General features: G+C 40.2%; 1 protein-coding gene across 1 annotated transcript; it reads left to right on the top strand.

The window, feature by feature from the left end:
* The first annotated feature begins 715 nt into the window (after nucleotides 1-715).
* On the top strand, nucleotides 716-7950 carry LOC100542621 (olfactomedin-4-like). The gene is made up of 3 exons (XM_019612167.2): nucleotides 716-829; nucleotides 2923-2997; nucleotides 7720-7950. The coding sequence occupies exons 1-3, from the start codon at nucleotides 749-751 to the stop codon at nucleotides 7933-7935; spliced, it is 372 nt and encodes a 123-aa protein (XP_019467712.1). The 5' UTR covers nucleotides 716-748; the 3' UTR covers nucleotides 7936-7950.
* Nucleotides 7951-13887: the final 5937 nt, after the last annotated feature.

The raw sequence follows: 13887 nt of genomic DNA, 5'->3' as shown, positions 1-13887 counted from the left end.
CTAAGGTTGCAGTTGGAGAGTGTGAGGCCATGCCATGCATTGTCTACAGCCTTTTTTATCTTTCTGGATCAGAGCTTCAAAGGCAGAACAGTGAGTTATTGTGGCCAGGTGGCATGAAACTCCATAAAAGAAAGCAATTGCTTAAGCATTAACACAGTGTTGATGTATGAGTAAGCACTAATGGGTACATGCTGATAATATACAAGATATCAATAGGAGGAAATTTTTTTCCCACCTGTGCTGTGTTAGAGCTGAGACCCTATATTTAACTTACTGTAAAAGGTCTGTTGGGCTTTCAAGTATATGGAGGGTGTTCCTGTTGCGTGTCTCATCTGATCTGCTCTTCTCTGTTACTATGAAGAGGAATAAAGACCACCCAGACCTGTATTGTCTGCATATCTTAGGATGGATCTATGAGAATTTTTGTGGTTGAGACATGTTAAGAGGAAGTTCTTAAAACCCACTGTAGCAAATAAGCACCTGTTATCCTACATAACCACAATTAAGATTAGATAATGCACCATGTGGGAACGCTTTCTTTTCAGGAAATTGGGTGACAGTTAATTTCTGACAGTGAGTAACTTGTCTTTGTGTGTTAGTAATGGGACACCTTCATAAGATTTTATGACATCATTTTTCAAAAAACATAAAATATCAGGCAAGTTCCTTAAGATTTGGCTGGGGAAATCCCCAGCCCCGATGATAAAAAGAGCTCCCATTCCCCTGGCTGTCACATCTGCTGGCAGAAATGAAGAACACACAGGTGGCTCTGCTGCTCCTTGTGCAGGGGACAATCACACAGGCAACCATAACGGCAACTACAGACGTGGTAAGAAGGGATATCATCATCCAAGTTTTGTGCCTTTGGTTCTTCTCATGTCGTTTAGATTGGTGCAAAATCTTTTCAGGTTGCTGGGAAGTTATTAGACAAATGTTGAGATCTTTGCATGGAGAAAGTTTAAAGTATTTCTCCATCCTCCTCTTGACTAATGTACAGGGACTGGGTAATAAATGTGAAAATGAGGCATGGGTTTAAAATCAGAGTCAAATTCTGCCTTTGGTTAGATGAGTGCAACTCCCAGTGAGGATCTCAGTGGATATTAAATGCTCTGTGTAGCTTCTAATTAATTAGCAAGGGCTTATAAGAGGAAAGGATACACATCTTTGATGTGGAAGGAGTTGGAAGGCGGGGGCTTTCCCAACTGCTTGATTGCTGTCATAATCGCTGTCCAGGCACATGAAAGCCATGCTGGGTATTTTGCGTGGAGTGTTCTCCCTCTTCCCTCTAAAACTATATCTGGTTATGCACGAGAAAAGTTCAAATCAAAGATGTCAATCAGGAAGAAAAAGTAACAGGAAGGAGGGGAGAAGAGAAAACTTTGAAAATATGTAAAAAATGGCATTAGTGAGAGATTTGTTTTGATTTTCTATGGTCTCATTTTATTTTTAATTTAAAACTAGGCTTAAATTGTCATTAGAAAAAGTTTGCAAAATAGCTTTCAAGCATTCCCAAATGAAAGAAAACATTTTGTCTTAGCTTGATCCAAGAGGCTGCCTTTTACTATTTCTATAATTAATATTAGGAAGACTCCCACTTTGTCCCTCAGTGACTCTGATATGTCTGGTTTAGTCACCAACTTGGAATACCTAGTTACGTTTTTTGAAGTTTGGGAGTGCTGTGAATGCAGGCAGTGGATGCAGCACCTCCTGGAATGTGCATTTACCTGGATAATGAACAGTGAGCTGCAAAAGTCAAGAAGGAGATTTAAATATATGTTGATAAACTGAGGAGAGGAAACTTAAATAGGAGATATTTGTCCTCATTCTGCTTAGCTTAAAACTGGTTCTGCGTTTGTGTAATTTAATTGCTACTACCTACTCTCACACCATGCCTGAACACACATATGGTTGTTCAAATGGATTGCTTTGATAAACTGTCCTACAAAAGTTTGTCTATACTGTCCCGTTTGCTGCCCACTTGGAGTTCCCCATCACCTCTGGCTCAGGAATGGGGGCTGGGATTTGGGAAATGCAGCAAGACTGAGCAATAGGTGTCCTCCTGGGGGGAAGCCCATTTGGTGCTTCGTCTGTCACACCATTTGACATTGAGGGTGTGTTGCTGCAATTCCCACCTTGTAACAGGTTTTGATGAGGCTCTCCTGTGGGCAGCAGTGTGCCGTATCACCATGGTACACCATCCTCAGCACACTCCAGGGATGTACAGGCAGACCTCCAGGGATGTACAATGCCAGGGTGACAGCTGCTCTCCTTTCTGTGACAGGGAGGCACATATGTTCACATCTGAACGTTAAAAGGGATGTATGTTGTTTTATTATATAAAAGACTCCCAGGTGGGTCAGCTTCCCAGCTGAGAAGCATGGCAGCTCACCTCGTGCTCCCTCCCCATGGCTCGATGTTGTCCCTTCCACTGTGAGCAGAGTGGGACACATGCCCCAGCTGTCACAGCTTGCAACCTGATGGCTTAGATTGAAGGGGCAGCAAGTCCTGCTCCGAGAGACTGGCGCGCAATCTGGGCGGCCTGGAGCAGATGTCACTGCTGGAAGAACAGCAGTCTGTGAATTTAGGGCAGGGGGACACAGTGCTGTTGTTTTCGACTGCCACACAGATCTGCCAGATCTGTCTGTCAGGGCCCCAGCTCACACTTCTTGAGCAGGATGAGCATCCCCTGCCTTCCTCCGGCCACACATAGCCTGTCTTTGGAACAAGGTGTCTGCGAAGTGACAGAGTGCTCAGGGAAATGCTAGTTGTCAAGAGAAGTCAATTAATTTTATAGTTTCTGGGGATGGCTCCCATAGTAAAATCAAAGTGCTTTGTAGCTGTAGGATGGTGGCTAGCTGGTGGAGAAAGGAAGGTGACAAATGCAGGAATTTGCACTGAAAGAGGCTTTCCTTTCCATTTTAGACTCCTTCTGTCAGCACACTTCAATATCTGACTCAGCTTAATGAGAAGATTACCAGCCAGCACACCTCCCCAAAGGTATGACCATTGCTAACTGTTCAATAAAGTCTGAAAAAGAGTATAACTAAGAAGTTTCCATGCATTTTTTAAATGCAACATAATCACTTGGAGGCTTAACCCTGATCCAGGTAAGTCAAGATACCCAGATGTTGCAGTAAGAAATCAGATGAGGTTTAACAAAAGCAAGTGTAGAGTCTTGTACCTGGGAAGGAATAACTGCATGTGTCAGTAGAAGCTGGGGGATTACCTGCTGGAGAGGAACTCTGTGGAGACAGAACTGGGGGTCCTCGTGAATGACAGATTGGCCATGAGACAGCAGAGTGCCCTGGTGGCCAAGAAGGACAATGGCATCCTGGGGTGCATTAAAAGGATTGTGGCCAGCAGATTAAGGGAGGTGATCCTCCCCTCTACTCTGCCCTGGTCAGGCCTCATCTTGAGTACTGTTTCCAGTTCTGGGCTCAGCAGGCAAAAAAGACAAGGATCTCCTGGAAAGAGTCCAGCAGAAAACCACAAAGATTATAAAATCCCTGGAGCATCTCCCCTGTGAGGAAAGGCTGAGCGAACTGGTTCAGCCTTGAGATAAGAAGACTCAGAGATGATCTTATTAATGTTTATAAATATCTTAAGTATGGGACACAAAGGGACATGGCCAACCCCTTTTCAGTGGTCTGTGGGGACAGGACAAGGGGAAATGGCCATAAACTGGAGCATAGGAATATGCAAAACAACTTTTTCATGGTGAGGGTGACAGAGTGCTGGAACAGGCTGTCCAGAGAGGCTGTAAATTCTCCTTCTCTGGAGATATTCAAGACCCCCTGGACACCTACCTATGGAACCTGATGTAGGGAACCTGCTTTGGCAAGGGGATTGGACTAGATGATCTCTGGAGGTTCCTTCCAACCCCTACAATTCTGTGATTCTGTGATCTAGGATCTATGAAGAGATGAATTCCCAAAATTGTCAGTGTTGTTGCCATGTCATTCTGTGCTTTGGTCACATCCAGTGATTTGATACAGCCCTTATGACTACTGAATTGCATCCCAGACACGAAACAGTTTGGGCCACAGAGATCTGATGACAGATTTTCAAATAGTTTGGTGGTGATGACGTCCCTGGAGGAAGGGGAAGGCTTCTGTTCAGTTCTGTCTTCCTCATGCAAATGAGAGTAGGGCCTTGAAATAATATTCTGTCACCTCTAAAAAGTGTCCTCTAGATGCTGATGAGAGTGAGAAAATCTTGATTCTCCCTGTTCTACTTAGTTCAAATTTTACTCAACTATTTACATGTAGAGGGACTTGAACCTGATTTTTAAGAATTCTGGTACAGTGCTCAATTCCAAGGTCTGTGGATTTCAGAATCTCTTTGCCTCCCTCTGTCAGTGACTGCTCAGTAACATGTTTGCTTTTGGACATGATTCTACAGGCTACGATTGCTCTGAGTGGTCCTGAAACCTAAGCATCAAGAACAGTGTTTACCCAAAGCACAGCTCCAGCTCAAGTCAAAGACAGTAGGCAGCTTGACAGCAGGTTTTCATCACCCAGGCTAGCCCAGTGTGGGATGTATGGAGAAACCTCTTATAAGAGAGTGTTAAAATCTCCACCTCCAGCTGAGAGCTTAAAAAGTTAAATGGAATTAGGAGCGGGACCCAAAACACATCCATCTCCTTGTAGTACAGATGACATGGCTTCTGTACTTTCCATATGGTTTCTGTGGATCACATTCTGTCTTAGGAAGAGCGAGAAGCTAATTCAGAATTGTGAATGCCACTGGGATGCAATATAGCTGGAAATGAAGGATTGAAATGGTTAGGCTGTTTTGAGGATATAACTCTAATTTACAGTTTAGGTAACTGAATACATTTTCTGTTTTTCAGCAGATCAGGTAACTGTTGGCTCTTGGTGTCTTTCTTAAATTGAAGGGATGTGGGAAAGAAACATTTCTCATAGCTTAAAATATGTATATGTAACAGCTTAATTTTACAGTGAAATGTTGCTGTCGAGTCCTTGCTGTAGGCTAGGACAGTTTGCTCTCATTTAAAGATTCAGTGTAAATTATTAAACTTTAAAAAACACACAAATCCATCAAAAGTAACAGCTTGTCCTGTGCATTTTTCCATAGGATAAGGAAAGACATTTTTGCTATATGGTCATCATTTGATTGATATTATATGATGATTGAAGCACTTGCTGACCCAAGAGGATCTTAACTAAAAACTGCTTCTTTTTCTCATCAATATCATAATCCTAAAGTTAGCAATGTCAATGAAAGAGAGGAAGCAGTTTTCCCTGCCCAGGCTGTCTTCTCCATTGGGAAAACTGTCTCTTGGCATGCATATAAATAGCACTGAGTGCAGTGAAGCTCTGCCTTCAACTCTAGGCTCTCTTTCAACACAAATATTAAAATAGAATTATTGTTTTTTCATAGGGAATTTGAATGCCCAAGTTGGAGGTTTTTCTGCAGGATCATTTCGGGTGATCATTTGAGTAAACTTATGAAGAGTTTATTTGACATATGGAATAAGCATTGTACCACTAGAAAAAAATGGATGGCTCTGTATAGTTAGGACTGTAGTTTAGTGAAATGTAAAACTTATATTTCACACATTTCTAGATATAGAAACACATGCATATGTGTAGTACATACTATGCTATTCTATGTGTAGTATACTCTCTTCTAGCATATGCATGCATATATATTAAATATGTACACATATATTATATCTGTGTTATATAAGGAAGGGATGGAATACAAGACCTTCCACTCAACAGTTAGTATGCCAATGCACATGACAGTCCTACAGATACTCAGTAAGCCATATTTCTTTCTTTCTTTGTTCTTTTTCCCCTTCCTGTTTATTTTCCTGTTATTGCTGAGCAACATACCATCCTTATCATGCCCATGTAGAGGAATCAGAGATGCAAAAGATCCCAAGTGAGCTATTCTTAAGACCTAAGGACTTAGGGACTTATTTTTCATACTAGCTTACATTCTGTTAGATGTATCTTTAAAGGTACTCAGAATTAGTTTGCAGTATGTTTTTAGTGTGATATTCAGAAGTGCTTTCGTAACCTATCTGGCAGGGAAATCAATAGAAATGACGTGCTGGGACACTCTTGCATCCTATGAGATACTTCTTTGCTTCTTTTCATGTTAAATGTCTTCAGTAGTCTGGCCTGGAGTGAAGTTTTAAGGACCATGATGCTTGAATAACACAGATAAAACATCTTTTCATGATTCCTTTCAAAATGAGGCACATGCTGTTTGTTATGGCTGCAGAAAAATGTTGCCAGAAGTGTGAACTTGGATCATTCCTTCTTGCTGCTGCTCTATTCTTGGGCTTTGCTGCTGGCCATCACGGGGCTAGTTGGGTGGTGAGGAAGTTAATTGAAACCACTGTGAAAAAGTGAGAGAAGAAGTGCTGAAGTTCCATTTTTTGGTTAATAGTTTTGTTGTTTGCTTCTTTTGATTTTTAAGAGGGAGAGAGAATAAGAAAATAGATGAATAACACTGGGATTTCTGCAAGGCAAGAGGAGAGATTATAGAAAGAAGTGTATTTGAAGAGCAAGCTTCTAGCTTGAAAATATGCAGCTGCACTGAAGTATGTGCCAGAATATTTTAAAGTAACAATAAATAAATTTATTAATAAAGTTGTGATAGATTTATGAACTGGCAAATGTTTTGTGTACAAACAAAACCCAAATATTTCACTGCCCCAAACATGCTCTGAATTCAACCCAGTGGAAATTATGTGATTTGGCTATAAATTATGGCACAATCATGAATTGCCAGCCCTGACCTTTCCGAACACCATATCCATTGCTCCAGTGGTGATGCTCTGAGCATGCAGACAACCAGGACAAGGCAATTCATGCTAATGGCATGGGTCATAGTTTTGCAAGCTATCCACGGCTGTGAACGAGTGGGCTGTGATGTGTAGTGTGATGTTCAACACTGTAGGAAAAGAGGTATCTTTACATTAGTTTGAGCCTGAATATTTAATTCTTCACTTTTCACTAATAGATAATAAAATTCATGCCTGTTTGCTGGGGCTGGCTAAGAAATTTCAAACAAAGCATGTTTCTTTTCAAAACTTTCCCAGTCACTATTTTTCTATTTTGCTGCTTTCAGCTCTATGCATGGAAATAACTAGATGATTTGATTAATTCAATTCGGATAAACAGAGCAGTAAACGTAGGACATAAGTTACTAAGTTATTATTTTCTTGCTATTGTGTGGTTTCTCACCTCCTGGTTAGATTCTTTCATTTTCTTAGGATATTTGTCCATAAAATTCATAGGATCATAGAATGGCTTTTGTTGGAAGGGACCTCAAAGATCATCCAGTCTCAGCTCCTTGACATGGGCATTGCCACCCAGCAGTTCAGGCTGCCCAGGGCCCCATAAAGACCTGGCCTTGAGCAGCTCCAGGGCTGGGGCACCCACAGGTTCTCTGGGTAACTTATTGCAAGCTGGGGAAGTAAGGAGTGTTATATGCTTCTGTTTTTCCAAAGATTAAATTTTTACAGCAACATTTATTTATTTATTTATTTATTCTGAAAGATTTGTAAGGCTGAGCCAAAAGAAAATTACCAGATAATAGGAATTCCTTGGAACAAAAAGGTGAAAAAAAATCTAACAGCAGAGATGTTGATCCTATGATTGTCAGATTATTGCCAGGCATTATCTATTGGTTCTAGAGAAGAATATTAACGTTTTTTTCATTATTGCCTTGTTTTTGCAGCTGTTTGCCAATGTGACTGGCTCTCTGGATGACCATGGAAGTTGTCAGTGCTCTGTGTACTTACCGGATACCACCTTTCCCGTGCAGAAGGCCGAGCAATTGCAAGTGATAGCCACAACGCTCTTGCAGAAATTTGAAGCAGAGCTTTCCCAAGTAAGTTGTTCTTTTCTTGCAAATATAACAATTGTGTCTTGGCTGAAAAATAGTTTCCTGTGAAAGAGTACAGCAGTCAGCACTTTTTGGTGACCTGTCTTTCAAACAGCAGGGAAGAGGACTCTGTAAGGACAGGGAGAAGGGTGATTAAATTTCAAATCTCTGACACTGTATCACGTCATACATTTGAATATCCTTAGTTTCTTTTCTAGGCCCTTGCAGCTAAAGGTGTATGGTATCTTTCCCTTTAGGCTCACTTCTATTATTTTGTGATTGCTATGCAGAACTGGAGGAAGCCAAGCCTCCTGCTTTCTTGTGTTATCATTTGTATCCAGCCAGACAGATTGCAAGTGGGAAATGAATGGAAGGAGGAGTAAGGTCAACGCATCTCAGAGTGAGGAAGTAGGTGAATATTTGTCCCCTCACTCTTTTTGTTTTCATGGATTAAAAATCAATCCAACAAACAAAGTTCTATGTCAACATCTGAGGCTGTGGCAGGGAGAGTGATGAATTATGTATTATTTTTAAAGACAAACACCTCTTCTGCTACTTTGGCTGCTTGTTGTATGAAATCAGATCAATTTCTGAGGAACTCAGACAGACCTATACATGCTGCAGTGCAATGGGGGAAGCTGCCTGTGAGGGCAGAAGTCTGCCTTTGACTTTTGGTGGTGGATAAACATTCAGGATTCAGATAAGGTGTCCAGCAGAAAGTGTTTTCTTCAGGAACCGGGCATCTTAAGGAATGAGATGTCCTTGAATTAATCAGCAGAAAAGGCACAGCATTAAATTATAAATTCTAACCATAAATATTCATAAACTTCTTCTGGTATAATCAGGAACAGATAAGAAATTAAGCATAAAACACCACAACAACAGGCAGAGGATCCTATGGAAAGATCAGTTGAAATCACTAGATTTGAAAGAACTGAAGCTGCTAATGAAGCACCTTCAGCTGTCAGTGGGGTTGTGGAAGGCAAGCTGGCAGAAGTCCCACTATTTCCAAGCACAGGAGTTACTTGTCCTCCTGCAGAAAGGAGGTGTTGCTCAGTTAATGATCCATGACAGTCACTGAGATTTCAGATCTTTGTGCTGTTCCCATTGTGGTCACTGCCAGCATTTGAAACTAATTGCACTGGGAAAAGTGCAAAGCCATGATTCCCAAACATGATTCTTCAAGGTGTTTGCGTACCACTTTTCCCAGTTGCTTGTCATGGTGGACCTGGCCTCTTACCAGTAGTCTCCTGAGAGTAGTGCATGTTCCATTTAGGATGAGTGGCTTATCTGCCAACCTCATAGATCTGCAGTGCATCTCAATTGCTGCTTGATCTTTCTGTGTGGACAACCTCAGATGTCCATTGACTCTAAAGGGAACTCAGGCATCTTGCTCATAGGAAGACACAGGTTACTATAGATACTTGAAATTAGATGTCTAAGTTTGTATCTGAAACTCATCTTTCAAGTGAGGGCAAGCTGAATCCCTGCTGTGAACTTTAATGTCCAGGCTGCCAGCTGGTATAAACTGGTATAACTGTATTGTTTTTAGGTGCCCAGCAGTGTACTGCAGGGTAGATGCTGACCTTGGTTTTCAATTCTAGCTGCAGACAGTGACAATTCTTGACCTTACTCAGGCTTCACTGGATTTTATCCTGTCGAGACCAATCAGCCAAGCAGTGTTACAACGCATCTGGTTAGATGAAGTGTGACATACACTGCAGTGTGATACAGGCAAAGAGACGCTTTGGGTCAGAAATAAAAACAAACATTGTATTTTGGTGTAACTGTATGTGTGCAAATTATATCAGTTATGATGTTGTTTTTTTTTTGTTGTTGTTGTTTTTCTGCAGAAAGGAGAAATCTCCCAAGCACTGCCCTGTTGATAACTGAACTTAAGCAATCTAAGATCTTGTTATGCGTGAGCCTTTGTACACACAGATACTTCACCTTCTTTCTTGTGAAGTCCCATATACTACTTTGGTTGTAATAATACTCACAGAAAGAAGAAAATAATGGAACAGTGAAATGAAAGCCTTGTTCTCATTATTAACCATTACTAGAACAGAATATCCTGAACAAAATCCTGGGGAATCATTCTGCCAACTGCAATTCTGTTGGCAACTCAGATCCCTGTCTGTCTTTATAGCTCAACCTAGTGTCACCACAGTGGTGGTGATTTCTACTAAGAGCTTGCTTTCTGGATGCTGAGAACCCACGCTTTATTCAGTCTTCTAAAACACTCTTTGAGGCTCGTGGGAGATTTTCCTGGATAAGAGCTTCAGGACTGGGCCCTCTTAAGGATGCTTTCCATGTGCTACAAGTCTCAGATAAACAGCCTGATTGAATCGTTAACCTTTTGCCTGATTGTACACTAATTCAAAAAAGCAAGGGGGTCCTTTTATAGAAACAGCAGGCAGGGAAGCTTGCAGATAAAGAGATGCTCTCATGCGCCAAATGAGTGCAAACTGTAGGCTGAAAATACCAGACTAATTTTTCCTCTGTCACATCAACCTTTGCCAGCATAATTATGATTACAGAAGAAAATTAACCTTTCAAATCAAAGTGAGAATTGGCTGCTCCTCTCAATAAGAAAGAGGAGAGGACACCTCAGTAACAGGGATGGATCAGCACTTTATCCCAAGGAGAGAGAGTACTTTTCAGAACTTAACTCACAATGGTCACGACGTCCTCACTTAACAAAGACAGGAGAAAAAAGCACTCCTACCCTCCACCAGGAAGAACTGTTTTCAAAATAGATCAACCTGGAGTGGAATTCTTCTTAGTGTCAACTTGCAGACTGCTTGCCAGCTGTGCTCGTTATGGGTTTGTGGAGGTCACAGCTGCCCAAAGCCCCAGGCCAAGTGGCTTTCTAGGACTGCTGGTTTGTCACTTCTTTCTCATCTACCATGTTTACTTTTCTTTTCTTCTTTTGCATCTTCTTCTTGCACTTCAGTTCCCTCTTCTGTAGTCTCCAAATGTATGCTGGAGAAGTGTCTGTTTGCATGCTGCAAAACCTGTTTTGATAAATACCATTTGCAGGTAAATGACACAGTATATGAGCACTGAAGATTTTTCCTGCCCTTTTCATTCCATGAGGGTGGAGGAACAAATGAAACTAGTTCTTTTTTTTTTCTTCTTTCCCTACATATACATCACATGGCTCCATTTTCTTCCTATAAAGGACTATTTCAAGCTCTATGCACTCATTATGCCCTACTTAAGGCTTTTATGACAAATGTGACAACAGACAGAACCAGTTGTCGGTCTGTGTCCCTAAACACGGGCCACGCTCAGAATTTCTGTGCCAGTCCAGCAATAGACAACAGCCAGTTGCTAGCACACAGATACTGTTGGAGAGCAGGAATTACAAGCTGCTTGAATCTGTCTGCCAAACAATAGAGGAACACCATGTTTCCTTTTTTTTAAACTTGATATTTCTCAGCTACAGAAATCCCTGAGCCAGGTCTGATCAGGCTGGAATGTCCACTCTGCACCACAGTGCTCGATGTATGCTCTGGTTTTATCTGCAAAAACAGTATAGATCTATTAAAACATCAAAACATCACTGCTAAGAAAACTGCATTTGTCTAATGATTAGCCAGGGGTCCTATGAGCTTAAATCCACTGAGATGCTGGTGTGGCTGTACAGAGCACTGCAGAGTGCTGGAACTAGTTCAGGCTCAACTTACATGGACAACTCTCAGCTATGCAGTATAGTGTTGGTGTCCTTGAAAGACCTGGATGGTTGTCTGGATGAAGACAGTCTGATGTGGAAGGAGAACTTCCATTCTCTGTCCTGCATCACTCTGCGATCAGGACTGAAACAATGATGTATGCCTTGATCCAGTTCTCAGTGCTTTGTTCAGAAACTCGAGATTCTGGAGAATACTCCAAATTCACAGATTTCTCACTAATGAATAGCTGTCATTAACTCCAAGAATCTGTTTCAGCTGTTTGTAGACTGGTCTGCACAGAACAATCATAACAATAATACTAATAGTAATAATGTTGGTAATATTAATAATAAGAAACTATGGGACAAGCTAATAAAGCTTTGGACTATTAGATGGACTATTAGACTAATAATAGACTAATTATTAAACTAAAAATAGACTAGTTATAATAATAGACTAATAGTCCTAATAGACCAATAGGACCTAGATAGGTTTCTGAATACCTCTATGATAGTTGTAGTTTCACATACCAGTGCAATTTTATTCAGACACGGACCAGCTGGATGTTCTTCAGAATTTAATCATATCTCTTCCTTTTTTTGTTGTGCAAAATCCAGATGTACAGTTTAGACACTAACCTTTAAAGATATTTTCTCAGAACTATTTTGGAGGATAGCTTCCAACTCCAAAATGATTACAGTGACCAGTAAAAGAGCAAGGACCATATAGACTTGAGTTTTCCAAGAACATTGCCCAGATCTTCTCTCCTAACAGGTGATGGTGACAACTCAAATAAGGCATCCTAGCTGCCTTTTTTTTTTCAGCCAGATATAAGGAGCTAGGTCTTTCTATGCTGTCATTTTTGATGCTTAATTGTAACAAATATCTAAGTTATTCTTTACCCAGGCTTAGCGTGGGAGATCTAGAGCATCCATCATGAGTCAGGGTGTTTCTGCTGCAGCTTGTGATGGCATGCCTGTTTATTTCAGATTTATAGTGTAGTTATGCTGATACTGAAAATTATACTTAAAAAAAAAGGGATCCTGGATGTTTACAGTTCTCCTTCTTAAACCAGTTCTCTGGATATCTTATGATCTTAAAAGATCCTTTCTGTCCTTCATGAGCTCCCATACATATTTTTTAGACCACAAGAGATTCAGAAAAAATTACATGCACTTATTTGATGTGTATTTGCTGGCCTTCCAGTCTCAGAGGCTGAGAGAAACAGCAAATCTTTGGTCTTCACATCCTGACAGGATTTTGAAGGCTATTCCAGAAGCGGTGGGGAAAAATATTAAGATAATGCAAGAATGATTGACAGGATGGGGACTAAAAGTATTTCAATTGAAGAAGTTGTAGTTATAGAAATTGAGAAGGAGCTTATACTACAAATACCTGTTTGGATATAAATACAGAGTTACTGGTACAATGAACTAATAATTACTCCTACTTAACTCTTGTGATATGATTATATTGGTTTAAAGGTAAAAAAATAAATGTGATTTCTATGAAGCATATGAGATAGAAATTTCATGAAGTGTTAAAGGAACTTAAATTTTCATAGGAATGTTCCAAGTCTATATAACATTCTTACAGTATTAATTCTGCATCGGAATGCATGCACTGTGACCTTTACCTCAGAGATACATATGTGAAAACATATTCATCTGGACAACCGTTTAATGGTTCAAGGGCTGAAGAGGCTGCTATGTAAATTAATTTAGCTAAAGCCTGCAATAAAATTTGCACTTTCATTTAAATGCAATTTGATTTTTAACACTATGTTTAAACATTCCATACCCCCCAAAGATGAAACAAAAACCAATTCTAGAAACTTTTGGCACAATTCAAGTGTAACACAGGTTAAAATCCTATTTGGATTTTGAATTAATAAGAAGTAAATTTGAAAAACGTGGAAATCCTTTGTTGCACTTCTCAGCCTCCTTGGGTTGCTTTTATGAGATAATACACTTCAGCTTTCCTAATAAAAAAATTGCCTATGTAGGTTGTTGGCATACTGAGGATAAAATTAGCTTACAGAGACAATATTGGCAAAGAATTAAAAAAAAAAAAAAAGGAAGATTCTGAGTAGAATTCTGCCTTCAGTTATCCCCAGGCATTCCTGAGGGGACTATGTGGAACTGCCAACAATAAATGAGGGTTAAGTTTTGCATTTTTTATGTATGTGATGATAATTTTGTTTACGTAGTTTATGTGAAGAGTAAGTATATCAAGTATGTGTGTGTTATATATGGGGTACTAAGAAATATGATAAATATGTCAAACAGGCTTGTTTTATTTGCTAACCTGGACCTGAATATGTACCTTTTTTTTGTTTTCCTTT

This window comes from Meleagris gallopavo, chromosome 1 (genome assembly GCF_000146605.3).
Source record: "Meleagris gallopavo isolate NT-WF06-2002-E0010 breed Aviagen turkey brand Nicholas breeding stock chromosome 1, Turkey_5.1, whole genome shotgun sequence".
In the NCBI taxonomy this organism is placed as follows: Eukaryota; Metazoa; Chordata; class Aves; order Galliformes; family Phasianidae; genus Meleagris; species Meleagris gallopavo.
Note: the sequence above shows the minus strand (reverse complement) of the source record. Positions and strands in the feature narration are given on the sequence as shown.